At 41.6% G+C, this 17,767-nt stretch overlaps 1 protein-coding gene and 1 long non-coding RNA gene across 21 annotated transcripts in view; one reads left to right on the top strand and one right to left on the bottom strand.

Annotated features, from left to right (window-relative positions):
* Window positions 1-17,767, top strand: part of LOC309353844 — a 133,795-nt gene that overhangs the window by 2,193 nt on the left and 113,835 nt on the right. For 3 of the 8 annotated variants that reach the window (XR_014162060.1, XR_014162065.1, XR_014162066.1), the window contains exons 1-2: window positions 386-667; window positions 4,648-4,730. This is a non-coding gene — a long non-coding RNA (uncharacterized lncRNA). The other 5 variants (XR_014162061.1, XR_014162062.1, XR_014162063.1 and 2 more) reach the window with 4 other exon arrangements.
* Window positions 10,239-17,767, bottom strand: part of ZNF385D (zinc finger protein 385D) — a 549,735-nt gene continuing 542,206 nt past the window's right edge. For all 13 annotated transcript variants that reach the window (XM_081883280.1, XM_081883288.1, XM_081883287.1 and 10 more), the window contains 2 exons: window positions 17,093-17,194; window positions 10,239-14,874 (listed from right to left, as the gene is read on the bottom strand). In XM_081883280.1, coding sequence (XP_081739406.1) covers window positions 14,641-14,874; window positions 17,093-17,194 — 336 coding nt within the window. In that variant the 3' untranslated portion in view covers window positions 10,239-14,640. The remainder of the gene's footprint in view (window positions 14,875-17,092; window positions 17,195-17,767) is intronic.

The following is a 17,767-nucleotide window of genomic DNA, read 5'->3' as shown; positions in this document are numbered from 1 at the left end:
TAAATTACTATTACTATTATGCTTTTAGGAAGCCATTCAGAGTAGCTGGGGAAACCCAGTCAAATGGGCAGGGAATAACAACAACGACAACAACAACAACAACAACAACAACAATAATAATGGGATAGGACACCCCTCTTTTCATTGGAGAAATGTTGGAGGGTATCCACTTAACCCATTTTTCCATTTGATATGCACCTTGAGGACTATATTTCAGAAACAATACATGGAGAAGAGGACAGTACTCTTTTATTATGACAGTTGTATAGAAGTGAAGTAAAACCAGTGTGTATGTGTTTTCCCTACCCCTGCATACAACAGCTGCCCGCAGCTTCTGCACTTTAAACAGAAGCTGGGCGGAGAAAATTAGCAGGTGAAGCTTAAATATTTATGTCAGGTTGCTGCGAAGGATACAGGAGCAGTGCAAAACAAATGTCCCTCTCTATGGCCAACTGTCTCTTCAACACAGCTGTTAACGTTCCCACAGTCTATTTTTCTGCCTGTGGTCTGTCTGCGTGCCTGATAGCATCATGCAAGCTGTCACGGTCTGACAGGAACTTGTCACGTAAAATGGAGAGCTCTAGGGTTGACCCAAGCTGTGCCGATGTGGCACTCATTGATGCCCACAACGCCATAGTGCTCTTGGCAGGGCCTGCATTTTGGTAAGGTGCTGAAAAGCTAACACAAATAATGCTGAATCTTCACTCCTGAGGAAAGGTTCCATCTTGAAAGCTTGCCTTTTGCAATGTCCTTATCCTTCTTTCAGTGCCTAGTTAATTATTTATTATTTCAACATTTTTGGGCAGGTGGGTGTCCCTTTCAGAGCAGAGCAAAATCAGACCAGGGGCAACAGATTGAAACCAAATCCATATATAAAATTTATATCCTGCCGTCCTTCCCCAAGGAACCTAGGGCAGCAAACTACAAGATAGATCATCTTGTTATTTACGATAAAAAAATAAAATGTAAGTCACAGAGCCAGGCACTAATACCCTGTAAATGCCTGAACAAACAAGCAAAAGTGTTCAGCTGGCATACGAATATGAGAAAACAGACTCCATTGTTATATTTTTGGTGCCCATTGAAGGCTTTCCTTTCAACAAAACTTCTAAGTGAAGATTTTTATCCCAGTCAGTATTTGATTTAAATCTGTTTCTGTATATGTAATGAATTATTTTACATATGCTTTTATTGTATTGTGAAATCTCTCTCTCTTAGGAAGTGTTGCACAATTGGAATTAATTAGGTAATAATAATAATTCATTGCTGTGGGGGGTGGACAGGGAGTGAAATGCTTGTGAGGTTATTGCCTCAGATGCTGAAACAGGAGGGGCTCCATTTCTAGTCTACCTAAGGCAGCAAAATGTGCTGGCTATTTCTTTATGAAGTGAGTGGTACTGGCTGTCCGGTCATTGGTGGTGGGAAGGAAGGGCTTGGAGCTGCCATACATCCTCTTCACACTGCGTTGTGTGAGTCAGCGTGGAGTCATCATTAAAGGGTTAGACCAGGACCTCAGTGACCTGGGTTCAAATCCCCACTCAGCCACATTGCTCACCAGGGGTGGGCCAACTAAGTATCTTTCAGCCAGATCTACCTTACGGAGTTGTTGTGAAAATTAAATGTATGTTTGTGCGTGGGGAATGGAACAGACCCACGGCTGTTGTTGTGACGCCTTGAAGGAAAGTTGGGATATAAAAGGAGTACATATGTGCGTCTCAAATCTTGTTGTTATTTAGTCGTTTAGTCGTGACCGACTCTTCGTGACCCCATGGACCAGAGCACGCCAGGCACTCCTGTCTTCCACTGCCTCCCGCAGTTTGGTCAAACTCATGCTGGTAGCTTCGAGAACACTGCCCAACCATCTCGTCCTCTGTCATCCCCTTCTCCTTGTGCCCTCCATCTTTCCCAACATCAGGGTCTTTTCCAGGGAGTCTTCTCTTCTCATGAGATGGCCAAAGTATTGGAGCCTCAGCTTCACGATCTGTCCTTCCAGTGAGCACTCAGGGCTGATTTCCTTAAGAATGGATAGGTTTGATCTTCTTGCAGTCCATGGGACTCTCAAGAGTCTCCTCCAGCACCATAATTCAAAAGTCTCAAATCTTAATTGTGTTCATATGAGGCCTTGATTCAAAATTCATGCAGGGCTATATATGAGGATGCTCACTTGGTATGAGGGTATGGAGACAAGTTTAAAAAGGAAGGCACTGCTGGGAAACTCTTAACAATTTTATTCAAACCAAGAAAAATGAGGTGTTTATTTTAGGCTTCCAATACTATTAAAAATCTGCACTTCGCAAGCTGCCTCTCTAAGTAAAAGACCGCTTAGCAACTGAGCATGATGAATCTATTTTGACAGGTGATTGCCCAGGCAAATAATACATCATCTTATTTCAGAAAGCGAGAAAGGAATCCTTCTGTTGGCATCTGCCTAGCCTCCCCCCAGTTTTAAAGCACTTCTATTTCACCTGGGTATTGCTAGTTACTTATGAGAACCTTTTGTCCTCTGGCTTTCATTATTCATAAGGACCAGTCCCATAAAAGATTGAAGATACCTAGCAACAACCAAGATTAATTCATACCATTTCATGAAATTCATTTGAACAGGCAGTTGGGGCATGGAACCTTGAACACATGCTAATTATATGGAGGGCAGGAAAATCGGGGAATGTCCAAAAATATGCAAAATGCAGATGAAAATTTAAAAAGCTGTTTCATATTTCTAATATATATATATTTAATGGTCTAGTTTCATGCAGAACCAGAGGGGGTCGGAATCTTCTTTAACAATTAAAAAATGGTCACTGAAAGAGATTGGGAGTTTCTACCCAGTATTTTTTCAATGATTCCAGTATTTTTTCAATGATTTGTAGATTCGTGGTCCAACCCAGCAGTGATTTGATGCACCTATCTCCCGTTGAAGTCAATGGAGCAAATAGTACAGTTAAATAATAAACAAATCTTCAACATGTCCATAAAATAACCATTCTCAAGTCCTTTGTTTGGATTTAGGTTTTAAGTTTATAATTAGTAATCAATACAGTGGTACTTCGGGTTAAGTACTTAATTCGTTCTGGAGGTCCGTACTTAACCTGAAACTGTTCTTAACCTGAAGCACCACTTTAGCTAATGGGGCCTTCCACTGCCGCTGCGCCGCCGGAGCATGATTTCTGTTCTCATCCTGAAGCAAAGTTCTTAACCCGAGGTACTATTTCTGGGTTAGCGGAGTCTGTAACCTGAAGCATATGTAACCTGAAGCGTATGTAACTCGAGGTACCACTGTATATTCCCACTAGAATCTTAGCCCTAGGCCAATACCAGTGTTTGCCTGCTTTCTTGTTTTGAAAGAATTATTTCTCAGATAGAAATGGCCTGATTTTAGACAGGGAAATATTTCCTCAAATATCAATTAATTATTGACAGTCCTCTCTAGAACTGAAATCAAAACTAGCAGTGTTTGTTGGGAATACATTGCCTAAAGACCAAGTCTTCTAAAAAAGGTCAGCTATCATGTGTTCCATCTTGTGTCCTCTGAAGCTATTCCATGCATTTGTGACACATGTGTATCAGGCAAAGGTTTAAACGTTTGTGCTGTAGCTCTGCAGGTGTTAACACCAATATTTCTCTCTCCATCCTTTGTCTCAGTGTCTCAAATAACACTTTATCATTTGTAGCAAATTATTGCCAAATACATTTGCTTACTTCCACTAAGGATCATTTGGCAATCTAAGCACTTGGGTTACAAAAAGTCAATTTAGCAATTAGTTACGGAATAGTGCAATATTGTAAATAATGCATCCATTGCTGTTCAGCAATATTTAAAAAGGTTTGGGAACCACTGAACATCAAGAAGCATCAATGATAGAGGTTTTCCCCCTCTTGGTAATGTTTTAAATATGTTTATGTTTTTTGTTTTTTATTTTGTTATCATAAATCATTTTCAGGCGTTTTGTTTGCAAGTAGCATGCATTCAATAAACCTAGGGTTGCCATATTTAGAAAAGAGAAAACCCGGACACCAAATTTCATGAGCTTTTTTTTGGGGGGGGGGGCAAAGTTGTTGAGCTTTTTGACACGATTTGTGAGGGCCAAATCCTGGATATGCCTGGGAAACCCCAGACACATATGGCAGCCCTATATAAACCTAACCTAACCAACAAGCTGTGGGAACTATAGTTTGTGGGCAAATAACACATTTTGCATGCGAAATGTCCCTGGTTCAATTCCTGGTATCTCCAACTGAAAGGAACTGGTAAGAAGTAATGGGGAAGACCTGTGCCTGATACCCTTGAGAACCACTGCCAAGTCAGGCTGAATAATATCAGGCAAAAAAGAGAAAGGGTTGAGCTATGTTTACATTTCCAGAAAGGTAGCCATGTTAGTTTGTTGCATCAACAGGCCCTACTCCATGAAATCTCATGCTGTAATAAGTTTCTAAGTCTTTAAGGTACCACAAGACTCTTGGGTCTGGAAACCAAGCCTTATGAGGAACAGTTGAAGGAACTGAGTATGTTCATCCTGGTAAAGAGGAGACTGAGAGAAGCGATGATAACTTCCCAATATCTAAAGGGCTGCCACATGGAAGATGGAGCAAGCGTGTTTTTAACATCATCATCAGTTATTAAATTTGCTTACCGTTGCTTACCCGCAGGTCTGGAGGGTAGGATCCAAACCAATGGCTTTGAGTGACAAGAAAGAAGAGTCTGACTCAACATCAGGAAGAACCTTCTGACGGTAAGTTCTGCTTGAACGGATTACCATGAAAGGTGGTTGACTCTCCTTCTGTGGATGTTTTTAAGCTGAGGTCTGACGGCCTTCTGTCGTATAGGATTTAGTTGAGATTACTGCATTGCAGGGTGTTGGAATAGATCACCCTTGGGTTCCCTTCTAACTTTGCAATTCCATGATTCTAGAGTTTGATTTGTAGTTACATGCCTATGTTTGTCCTCTTCATTCTCTGAAGAATCTGCTGCAGTTGAATGCCAATGTAAATTGACATTCAGAAACTTTGCAAATGTATAATAGGGAAGGGGGCTGCATTGTGCATGTGCAGTAGAGACCAGAATTCCTGGACCTTTATAAAAATTATGTTTAAATTGGAATCTTAGAAGCCGGAACATGTCATGTCATAGTACTGCAAGTGCACTGCAGGAACAGCTAAATTGGTAAAGAAAAGGCATTTTATGTGCGTTGTATATGCAATACAACACTGTGACACCAGATGGCGCTGTGGAGTCCAGTCTTTCCCTACTGGATTTCCCTATATGAGTTTACAACACGTTTAACTGAAACTCTTCTTTGATGTGTCTAGATCCAGCCCAAATCTCCACTTCTCTTCCAGGTACGGAATATCACTGTCCTGTGTTGCATCTAATAGTATTTCTTATCTCTGGAGAGACACCTGCACACAATACACAGACAGACCTTGTCAAACAAGTTACCTTTGGAGATGGAAGCTGTGTTCAGGGGTTATTCCTAAGAGGGCATTTTCCAAATCATGTACGGACACATACACCATCCCCCGCCCCCACTACACACCACCCACTCTACTTGGATTTTCCTTGTATTGAGCAAGAAAGGCAGAGTGCAAGTGCATTTGGCTGAAGTCACAACCCTTCCCCAGCTGTCGGGATGCTTATAAGCAGTCAACTGAATATGCCTACAACCTCCATTAAGGCCTGCCTGCTCATCACAGGGAAGCAGAGATGAGGATGTTGAAGGCGGGGTTTGCTTGCATGGTCCCACAGCCCTCTTCATGTGTTCACAATGAATGCCGATGAATGCCGTTTCAGAGGTGAAAACCTTTCTTGGAATATAATTGAAGGGTGATAAAAAAAATACTTACAAATATTCTCATGCACATAAAATGAACAGGGCCGTGCAGGTGAGAGGCTTACCCCAACCAATGCATGTTCAAGCATCTGCTCACGTAGTTCAAACTTTGTTCAACGAATGAGCGTTGGATAGGGTGGGGCTGGCCACTGTGATAAAGTCTCTTACCCTCAAATTGTCTATTTTGCTTGCCTAAGAGCATTTGCAATGGGCTTTTGATGAAGAAAATGAGAAGAGACGTGCAAACCTTTCACACTCTTACACACATTCAAGATTGCATTGAGAACATAAAAGTAGCATATTCATCTGTGTAGAGCTGCAAGAGCAGCGTACCAGATTATTTTTTTAAATTAAATAGCATTTGGATGAGTTGTAATCCTGGTTGTTTGAGAATGGCTGTGTTTAATAAATCATGGTCAATTGTAAACACATTTCTGGAGTTGCGCCGGCCTCTTTTATGGTGCCTAGAACCAAGGAGGCTCTCTAGCCAGGAAACAATTATCCTCTGCTTTGGCCAGCTGTGTAAATGAGACCTAGTCCACGTGTTACCTGGATGGCTAGAGCTGTGTGGTTTTTAGTTCTACATCATGTGTATTAAGAGAAATGGCATTGTTGAATTCAAAGCGTGTGAGTCACACAGTGTGTGTGTTTCGCCAAGACAAAAATAACAAATGAAGGTCGGTCTAAAATCCTATGGCCCACATACGCCACTAATTTTGCCTTGCTATGCTGTTGTTTTAAAGCCATCCAGACCACTTTGTATTCCTGCCGGAGTCTGTGATGTGCTTCCCATGTAAATGACAGATAGAGAGTCCACATTAACATCCACTGGCATGCAGAATTCATGAGCCTGGCCTTCAATAATTATGTCAATCTATAAAATAATAAACTCTTTGTTCTTTCTATTGGCCTGCTGGGATTTGAGCCAAGAGGCTCAATCCTTGAAGCCTATTCTCCATAGAGCTGATGGCTGGAAAATTAATTGTCAAAAAAGGGGGAGGGAACGTAAACTGCAGCTCTTTATATATGCATTTATTTATGGCCATGGGTGTTTGGACTTTATTGAATAGTGTGAAGCTTTCAATAACATATTACATGCTACATTTAATACGGGTACCTTCATATTATTGTTTATCACTAGTAACTATATTGGGTTGTATCCAGTTAAAGGACCTAAGCTAGTTACGTCCATTCATTCAAATGGGTCTATTTTGAGTATGACTACCATTGGATACAGCCCATTGATTTGGATCCCAATATACGGATGTTCACAGAAGAAAATGTTCCCACCCACTTCTGCCGTCACCAGCAAATTTCATTTCATCTTCATCCCATGTTGTTCAGGAGCTGCACTCAATCCTCCAGACACTTTTCTTAGTGAATGCAGATGAGAAAGGGGGATGAGATTTCTTTCTATTTCACAAGAGGAGAGAAATGATGAAGATGATATAGCAACGTTAATGCTCTTGGTGCTTTACAAGTACAAGGTTATAGGACCCTGCCCTGGGGAAATCTAAAACCTGTCTCAACCTGCACACATGGGTTTTCAAACAATATAACTTTTACAAATTTCCTATGAGGGTGGCACAAGGTTCAGAAAATGTATTAAGACCCCCAATGACCCTCACTACAGGCTCAAATAATTCATTCTAGTTAGTAGTCTACTTACCTTTAGGTGGCAACTAGCTTTGCCAGAGTGGTGCTTTTAGAAGGAAATGGAGGCTGGCAGGTCAAAGGCCCAATCTCCTAAACAGACCGCTTCCAAGTCCTGTTCCGACAAATACTACCCAACAAACCTTTTGCTCTTGTAGAATGGTACCTGCAACTCAGAGAGTTGGATTTGACTGTGGGTCTTAAGTTGCTTATCTAGGTAAATAGATAGATAGGCAGACTGCAGAGTAGTGACTCTGTTCCTCAGAGACATATACCGGTAATGTAACTGTTAATTATTCCTCTATAGGCCCTGTTTCCATCCTCAGGTGTCCAGTCTTGATTTCAACATTTCAGAGGCTTGTAAGATATGTTCTCATGGTTTTTCTTTGTTCCAGTTAGAATAAGAGAATTGTAGATTTGGAAGGACCATGAGGGTAATCTAGACCAAACCCCTGCAAGACAGATAACTTTTGCCCAGTGTGGAGCTCAAACCCATGAACCTGAAATTAAGAGTCTCATGAGCTATTGACTGAGCTATCCAGTTACTAGACCTTCCTTCTTATCTTTTCTCCACTATCAGACTTACCCATGTTTTACTGTTTGGATCCTTTGCTTGACTGCTTGAGGGAAGGGCATAACTCAGTGGTAGAGAAAATGGATGCTGAAGGTTTTGTTCAATTCCTTCACATCTGCAGGAGGCTTCATTTAGACTATGTACACCTTTTCCTCCATCTGGGAATGAGTGGTTGGATATATATTCCAACCACAATGTCTCACAATGTGTCTCTCTTCCACTCTCCTTCCTTATGCATAGAAAGGGTTCAGGAGGGCCAATTGCTGAACCAGAGCAGCAAGTTTAGCTTGCACCCAGTCATATGTTTTGTGATGTTTCAATCACATTTTCCCAACATCTACAGTGGTACCTTGGGATGCGAATGGGATCCGTTCTGGAGCCCCGTTCGCATCCTGAACAGAACATAGGCCGTGATTTCGCGTCTCGTTTCTCCGCTTCCGTGCATGATGTCATTTTGACCGTCTGCGCATGCGCGAGCGGCGAAACCTGGAAGTAACATGCTCCATTACTTCTGGGTCGCTGCGGAGCACAACCCAAAAATACTTATCCTGAAGCGTATTTATCTCGAGGTATGACTGTACTTTAAATGCAGGACCTGAAACCCAAAGGGACACAAGTACCTTATCTTGGTACTTCTGTAGCACACAACATTTCCAAATATCCCTTTTGATGCCTGACAGCTAAAGACGGAAATATCATCATCCAGTGGCAAACCACTTTTTGAAATATGTAGAAAACCCTCATTTCATTTCATTTAAAAGGATCAAAACCACCAAGTGGTTTTCTTTTAACTCTTGTTAACAATTTTCTCAGGCAATAGAAAGGGAGGGGGAGCCTCTTCCTCGAGATAGTGGTTGCCTGCTCTCCCCTGAATAGTCATATAGACCATGGATTGACAGTCTGTGGCAGCTTCTTATGTCTTTATAGGTTCTTGATTGATGTAACTAATTTCTAGAATTATGCTATTCTGAATTTTTTATTTATTTAATCAGAGTGATATCAAGAAATGCCACATTTCTTCAGCATATTGCCACAGGTATTTTACAGCTTCCTCCTCCATTTCCATGTTTTTTAGTAAATAATTTATTATGTTCTTTTCAAGGAAGAGGAAGTAACTGTCCTCACCATCTGATGACTAAACAGTCAGTAAGTTGGAGTGCTCTAAGACTTAATAGATGTTGCGAGAAGACCTCAAGGACAGCACAGCATCATCTTAGCGACTCCCGAGCTACCCCAATGAGGTAGTAAACAGGTTCCCATACAGCAACCAGTCATATCTGAAGAAACGACCATGTCAATTTGTATCCATCCCTTGTTCAATACAGTGTTACCTCGGGTTAAGTACTTAATTTGTTCCGGAGGTCCGTTCTTAACCTGAAACTGTTCTTATGATGAAACACCACTTTAGCTAATGGGGCCTCCCACTGCTGCCGAAGCATGAATTCTGTTCTCATCCTGAAGCAAAGTTCTTAACCCTAGGTACTATTTCTGGGTTAGTGGAGTCTGTAACCTGAAGCGTACGTAACCTGAAGTGTATGTAACCTGAGGTACCACTGTATTTCCTTTTTGCTCATCGCTCAACATTCATTTCTGTTCTGTGGCTACCATTTATCGCAGTATCAGTCAGAAAATCTTGGGATGAGTGATGCATGGGGTTAGCAGTCGCATACCACATTTCCAAGATTGAACTTTGGTGGTATGTATGCACGCCCTCCCATCCCCTCCCCAAACCCTTTTTGTCTTAATTTGTACTGTTGGATTTGCAAACATATTACAAATTCTGACCAGCAATGTCCACCCACCGCCCATGCCCTAATTCTCCTTCAGTTTTGTTCACCAGTCCCGTCCCCCCTGCCTGACACCCTTATACCTTTGCTCAATTGTACTCATAGTTTCCACTGTCTACATTGATTCTGCAGTCGCAAACAAAACACCCTTGTACACTTCCATCTTCTTGAGGGATGGTGCTTTGTTTTTAATTTCTGCATACCTAGAAAGTCCCTCGTGTATGCAGAAACCACCATCTTATTATTGGGGCAGCTTCCAAACTTGGTAGGCAGGCACAGGAACACCCAAGTTTGGCGATGCAGAATCCAAATGGCAGTTGTTCCGCTCATTACGCAGAGAGGTTCAGCAAGTCAGCATGCAGTGGGACAATGCAATGCACAAAAATCCTCCACGCGTTCTTAACATTTAGGCTTCATCCTTTATTAGGTAGTGAATAAGAGACATAAAAATGATTGTTTGTTGCTTACAGCTGAAGTCTACGAGAGACTCGTCTGTGTGAGTGAGAGAGAGAAAGATAGGGACAGAGAGAAAGAGAAATGTTTGCATACAGCACTGTGATGACAAGAGAAGGGGAGGACCGGGGGGGGGGGAGGGAGAGAGAGATTTAAGCAACTTAAAAGAGCATGGACCAGCTGATGAAAAGAGTAGGAATGACTCTTTTATTTCTAGCAAAACTTTGATTATCTCTGCCATTTGTACTGTGCCTCCATACATGCCACAGGCCAAAATATTAAAAGAACAAATCTATTCGTTTTGATAAGAGCAGTAGCATGACTTCAGTTTTGCATATTATGCCATATGTGAAAAATCCTTTCCAAGGCAGCTCTGCCTTTGGCACATCCTCAGTACTCTATGGCTAGGTTCTCAGTGGTTTCCTTCTGTGGCCACAAGCTAAGGCTCTATGGGCCAATTTAAAAAAATCAAAAACCCATAAAACTTGGCTTGAAAAAACCACTGCCATGTGTGCACATGCCGGAGTGCTGAGGATATTGTCCTTATTGCAGCTACATTGTAAAAAAAATTAAAAGCCGAGACATATTGCTGGAGCACATCTCACAGTTGTCGTGGAGATGCCATCTAAAACAGCTTCCACATAGAAGATAATCCCTGTACTGGCCACAGTACCTCCCACTCCCATGTCCCCAGTGACTCAGAATGCGGTAACTCTTATCTGTGTGACAAGCACTACAGAACATCCAGGACAGAGGCGATTTTCCCATGGAAAGGCTATTTTCAGTAGCATCCCAATAATAGCTGTAATATGTTCATGCTGTAAGGTGGGGGGGGGGGAGAGGAATATGTGGCCCTCCTTAAGTCATTGGACTCCAGTTCTCATCAGTCCCAACCAGGGACGATGGGATTTGTAAGTCAGCAACTTATGGAAAGAAACAGGCTGTTTTGGAATCAGGGCCAGTTACTGGTCTAATTAGTGTGGTCAGATCGGGTTAATTGTGCTCACTTTTATGGGGCACTGGACCAAGCTTTCTATAGAAGTATTATTTCCAAAAGTGCTATGTTGCAAGATCCCAATGCTTTAGGAATAAATCTGTTCATCAGCTTACAGGGAACTAATGGTTATTCAACATCCTGAAGTACGGATTTTGAAATTCCTCATATTAAAGATGCTGAGCGTTTCGCTTAATGAAAGTGCATGAAGACCACTAAATTCCTCAACTGACTTCCTATATCTGGTTAAAGATTAAGACAGTCCAAAAACAAAACAAAAAAACAAAAAAGGTGCTTTATCTTCAAGGCACAAACATTTGCAAGTAAAATGGGTGATTTTTTTTTCTAAAATTGTTCATAAAGAGCTATCTTTGTAAATTAACATGTAAAAGAAAAATGAATCTCTTTGGATTTTGGAGGCACATAATGGGCTGGATCAAGTGCTCCATGCTGTCAGATCTAACTTCCTCCTGCAGCCCCCATGCCCTTTGAACATCTGCGGCGGGGGGCGGGGGCAGGGTTTCATTGGCTTCAATCCCCTTCTGCAAATAGCAAGTACCTTTCTGAGAATGGAAGAACCTCTCCTCTTCACAAAAGGGCACCTTTGGACCCAACCTTTTATTCTTGGAACAGCACAAACTTCCTTCTTCCTCCTTTTACTTTATCATAATGCATATGTAAAGTGTGTGTGTGTGTGTGTGTGATGGACGGACACGTGTGCACACATACACCCCTTATAAGTGGACAGCTTTTTCTTTAAAAAAAACAAGCAAACCCACAAAAGTAAATACAAATGAATAACTCTTGGTCAATATTCTCTAAGCATAAAAATCCTCAAGTGCTAATATTTAAAAAACATGTGAATGTTTTAGCAAATCTATGGCCAATGTTTTGCATCACTAGCATTTTATGAATAGCCTTTAATCTCCTGCTCCCCACTTAATTCAAAAAATATGGTTTACTTTTTTTGTAGCTAAAATCTACTTGCAGGCACTGCAGCTGCAAATCAGTATGGCTGAATCTGACTGAGCAGATCATCTCATATTATTTATAATATCCTTTTCAGCTCTCTGTGGGGGAAAAAATGTCAGCAGCAAATATCAGAGATTCAAAACATGTGCATTCCTTCCCCATCTTCTCTGCTGTTTGTTGCCAACCACTTATTGACCCATATCTAAAACTGAATGGCTATATATAATTATTATATATATATATATTCTTTATAAGTTTTTTTTTTAACTCTGGCATATATACAGTATAGCTCTATAGATCTCCAATACTTCATTTTTTTCAAACCCTCACAGTGAACATGTGTCCTGAAGAGGTTACTACATAAAGGCCAGGGACAGGGTTTAGGGTTCAAGGGTTCTACCTGTTCCACACAAGTATATGTGACTATCTCATAAGACACATCTTCACATATATTTAAATGGATCATATCAGTAGCAATGTACATTATTAACCCATATCACAACCCCCGTAACAAATGCTCCTTCTTTGTCTGCTCACTTGTGTGGGTTAAAACAAAGTATTTCACAAGCTTGGCTCCCTTTCCTAGACAAGACCAATGCTCAGTTTTATTAGTGTCTGACACAGGGTTCCCCCAAACTTGGGTCTCCAGCTGTTTCTGGACTAAAATTCCCATTAGGAGTTGCAGTCCAAAAACAGTTGGAGACCCAAGTTTGGGAAATATGCAGTAACTTCCATGTAACATGAGGTTGACGTTATCCACTCAGCAGTCCTGAACTGGCTTAGCTGTCATTTCCTCTTTCCACCAGACTTTAGGAGTCTAGTTCTACAGGAGAGCATCCAGGGATCCTCAAAGGAGAATTCTCAGTGCCTCACCAAAGGTTGATTTCCAGAAATCTTTGGCAAAGGCTGTAGCATTAAAGTGGGGACATGGCAAAAAACAACAGCAACAGGTGCAGTCCAAGATAGAAGTTGGCTGCCAGCATCAATAGGTGACCTGAGGTAAGGGAAGGTCCCATGTCCCTGCTGCTGACCATCTGATAGCGGTGTTGCAGGCAAGAGTAGCGAGGCCAGCAATGTGCACTGTCCGCTGCACAGAATGGGTGTAGCTGCCCCTACCTCCACACTGCCACATATTGCTGACTCTTGGCTGAAGAGCAAAGGCCAGTTTCCTCTAGCCTGTGACCTCATAGGTTTCTGCTGATAATGCTAATGCAAGTTCAGATTAGTGCAGGTTAAGGTCTCTATTACCACTGAGCAATTTGCACACACTGTGTCTCTTCAGTAGTCCCCAGGCAAACATGCAGGGAAATTCAAGAGCAGCATCACTTTCTTCTTCTTGCCTGGATAGTGAATCCCTAGTCCCTTTAAATAACGCTGCAAGGTACATTAAAAATTCTGGACAATTTAAAAAAAAGCAGCTTGGGATGATGCAAGAAGGGCAAAATAGAGGGCCTGCTGTTCGAAAAGAAGAGGTCTTGCTGCACATTGCTGGATGGAGTTTGGCTCCAGTGCAGCTCATTCAGTGCTTGCAGGGAAATCGTCATCCCTTTTCTGAACATGACTCATTGGCAAATTTTGAATACGGGAGAGAGACTAACGCTGCAATCCTAGGCATGTGTACTCGGAAGCAAGTTTCCCTAAGTGCAATGGGGCTGACTCCCACACTATGTGCGCATAGGATTGTAGACCATAATTGCTACCTAGGTCTATGATCATTTGTGGCAAACCACTTGAGAAAGAGATGATAACGTTTACTTCTTCTCGGTTTGTGAACCTAGTGGCATACATAGAGACACAATACTAGTGTTTAACAAGACATCTATTGTATCTACTGTTACTCAGATAAATAGGAAATGCTGACTTGGCAGGAGCATTGGTAAGAGTACTACTATTCACAGTGTTTATGTTCCCCGCCCCTCCCCCTTTTATTCTACAGAATTAAGTATTTTATGTACATTGGAACCGATTAATGCCCTTGAGACAATTGTGTTTTGCTGTTTCGTAAGCAGGAAAGACACTGCAGGGGAGATATGTGCCAAAAAAAGCACAGTCGAATATATATATATATATATATATATATATATATATATATATATATATATATATATATATATATAATGGTATAATGGTTACTTCTAAAGTGGTAATATTTAAGAAAAATTCTCATCTGGAGAAAATACTGCCTCTTTCCCCTCTTTAGAATTTGTTCGGGTCTCTTATCAAAAGTCCTAGCTCTTCGATTTTATTTTTATATATTTATTTATATATATATATAGTTTGTTTTACTTTAAACTATAAATTAACACTGCATAGTTCATTGTTCTTGTTTTGCTTTTGCTCTGAAAAATTATTGCAGTACAATTAATTCCTTCCCGGAGTTCAGTACGGAGCAAACAGGACAGGCGTGTGGGTGGTCCGTATAGGCCCCGGCGCAGGTCGAAGGAGTGCCGGAGGGAGTGCTGAAGTCTGAAAGAGGGTCGCTGGTGGGGCTGTTCGAAGACTGAAAGGGGAATTTACAGCCACAGCAGCAGCTGCTGCGGCAGCTGCTAGTGGGTTTGGTAGAATCCGTGGAGCCATTGGTTTTGAAGGTTCCTTTGAAAATACTAGTTTCACCTGTGGGAGAAAAAGGGAAAAAACAAACAATAAGTATTACTTGCGCAGATTGCCCACAATGAAGATAGCTTTTCAGAGGTGGCATTAAGTGGCATTTCAGGCAGAAAGGTGAATCAGAAGTTTTAAAGGAAGACAAAATTGAAGAAAGGATATGTGTGGAAGTTTATCTTTTTGCTACAAATTTGCTTTGACACTGGACAAAATGGGACATGGAATTTTGTTGAGAAAGAGTTGCTTGCTTGCTTGCTTGCTTGTTTTACCTCCCCAAACTGACCACTACATTTTCACTCAGTTAAAAGCACCCCGCATTATCAGCCCTGTGGTCATCATTATTACATACTGGTTATTTTCTGATGCGTTAGTCACATTCCTACTTAGTGGATTTTGACCCACGCCCTTCATTCCTCCAAGCATCTCAGGACAGTGATCTAATTTCAGCTTAATTTCTTCTTCTTCTTCTTCTTCTTCTTCTTCTTCTTCTTCTTCTTCTTCTTCTTCTTCTTCTTCTTCTTCTTCTTCTTCTTCTTCTCCACCATACATTGGAGGAGGGGCAAAAAAAGAAATAAGCCCTGGAAAGGAGTGTGGTGTTCTTCTTTTTAACTCTGCAGCACTCTGTGGTTTCCAGTTGTTGGTGTGCTTCCTGGAATGCCCATAGGAGACCCCAAGGCCCTCCTGTAGATATTCCATGAAGTGTGTTGACCAAGGAGGCCGCATGCAGAGCACTGGAGACAGAGTGTGATGCAAGGAGTTGTTTTAAAAGCTAAAATGAATCTTTTAACCTAAAAAACAAAACCACTGACATTCACCCAGGCCTACAACAGATGGAGGAATCCCTCCCTCTGCTTACTTCACAGTGGGGTGGGGGATGTCTGAAGTTGGTAGGAATAACTAGTTTTATTCTCTTAACAAAGCAGAAGAGGCCAAGAGAACGTGACAATGGCTCCCAGTTAGCTCAGTGCTCTGTCTCTCTATTTTCTTCACATTCAGTATCCTAGGAATTATAGGCAAGCCTCCTCTGGCCAAACTCAAAAATTAATTGAGCTTTGCAATTGCTACAACTGAACACTTGGAGAAACCTCATTGGGAGGCCTAAGTATCAGGTTAGAAAACTTGGAAATGCCCAAGGAATCTCTGCTCTGCTTTCCCTGATAGTCTCTCCCAAACTTGGGAAAATGGAAAAGAGGTAGCCAGTAGCTGATGGCTTCCTTTCACACAGAAGTCCCAGGGCCTCTTCTGAGCTGGAAGTGAAACAATTTGCTGCCTAGGATCATGGAGCTTGACTTTAAACATCATTTTGTAGCCAAGGCAACTCGCAATGTAGCTGGAGATCATGGGGTTTGCAGTCAAGGCTACAGATGGAGCAGGATTCTATTTGGTTTGCTTTTTGCAATATACTGGCAGTGCTCCTTTCTGTCAGAAAGCAACTCCTAGTCAGATAATGCACCTTGATTTTTTCATACAGTTTTTGTGCACAAATAGTGCACACAAAAGAGCATATTCTGCGTTATAAAAATGCATGCAAAACGTTCTTACAAAACACTGAAAAAATGCATGTGACATAGGTGTCCAAAATGTGTGCAAATTAAATGCAACCATTTCATGCATTCTTGTGGTGGGGGTGGGAGGAAATAGCCTTACAGACTGTAGTGAAATGGACCTGTGATTCAGCACCAGACAAACTGAAGCAAGATGGAATTAGGTTGCTCAGTTCATTCCCAGTCAAGCCATATGATCCATGGCTGCAAATGTCCCAAATCTCAATGATGCTTTTAAGTAGTGCTAGGACAACCATGCCATGAAAACAACATGACCAGGATTGTTCACAAGCCCAGCTTCTGTGCCTGTAAAAGTCCTGCCAATACACACCTGAACCAGTCTTCCATTAATTATTATTAGCAGTAGTATTAAATTTTCTATACCACCCTTCATTCAAGGATCACAGGATAGTTTACAATATAAAAACACAAAAATAACTTAGCAACAAGCAAAAACAATACCACCCCCACCCCCAGTCTAAAAGACCATAGATTGTTTAATTGGCCCAAAGGCCTGGGAGAAGAGGAATGTTTTTGACTGGTGCCCAAAGATATGTAACAAAGGGGCCAGGCGAGTCTCTCTAGGAAGAGCATTCCACAAAAGGGGAGCCACCACAGAAAAGGTCCAGCAATAACACCCACCCACACCCACGGGGAGCTTCTCAGAAAACCCATTTGCTTACCCCAAGTGGGTGTGTTCCCTTCTGGAGTTTGTTGTAGGGACTGTATTTGGGTTTCGGGGGCTTTCCAGCAGCTCTGTCTTTGTGCCTTCTACTGCTTATGTGCTGTTGGAAAGCAAGCAGTGTTGTTATTTATTATTGTTATTGTATAAATAACACGCTTTCCGTTGGCTTCAGCACCAAACACCTCTGGTCACCCAAAATCCAATTTGCTCAACCTAGTCCAATACCAAAATTATTAGTCGCAATAGTAAATCCGTTTCATTATCACAGTTTTATATGTTTGGAAAGAGAGCTCTCTCTCTCTCTCTCTCTCTCTCTCTCTCTCTCTCTCGCTCTCTCATGCATCGTAATAATTTTGTTGGCTTATCTGCCATGATGAAAACACCTACATTTGTTTCTTTAATTGATTTAGAGCAGGGTTTCCCAAACTTGGGACTACAACTCCCATCATCCCTAGCTAGCAGGACCAGTGGTCAGGGATAATGGGAATTGTAGTCCAAAACCAACTGGAGACCCAAGTTTGGGAAACCCTGATTTAGAGGAATCACATACAGCCCTTTGCAAAAGCCACAGGATGGTTTCTAACAAGCACATTCTACTTAAGTTAACCAGACCGTAGCTCAGTGTTAACGTTAGAGAGTCACTGCCAGTCAGTGTAGACAGTACTGAACTAGA

The sequence above is a fragment of the Podarcis melisellensis genome (assembly GCF_964234715.1).
Source record: "Podarcis melisellensis genome assembly, chromosome: 12".
Lineage (NCBI taxonomy): Eukaryota > Metazoa > Chordata > Lepidosauria > Squamata > Lacertidae > Podarcis > Podarcis melisellensis.
This window is presented reverse-complemented; position numbering and strand designations above follow the sequence as displayed.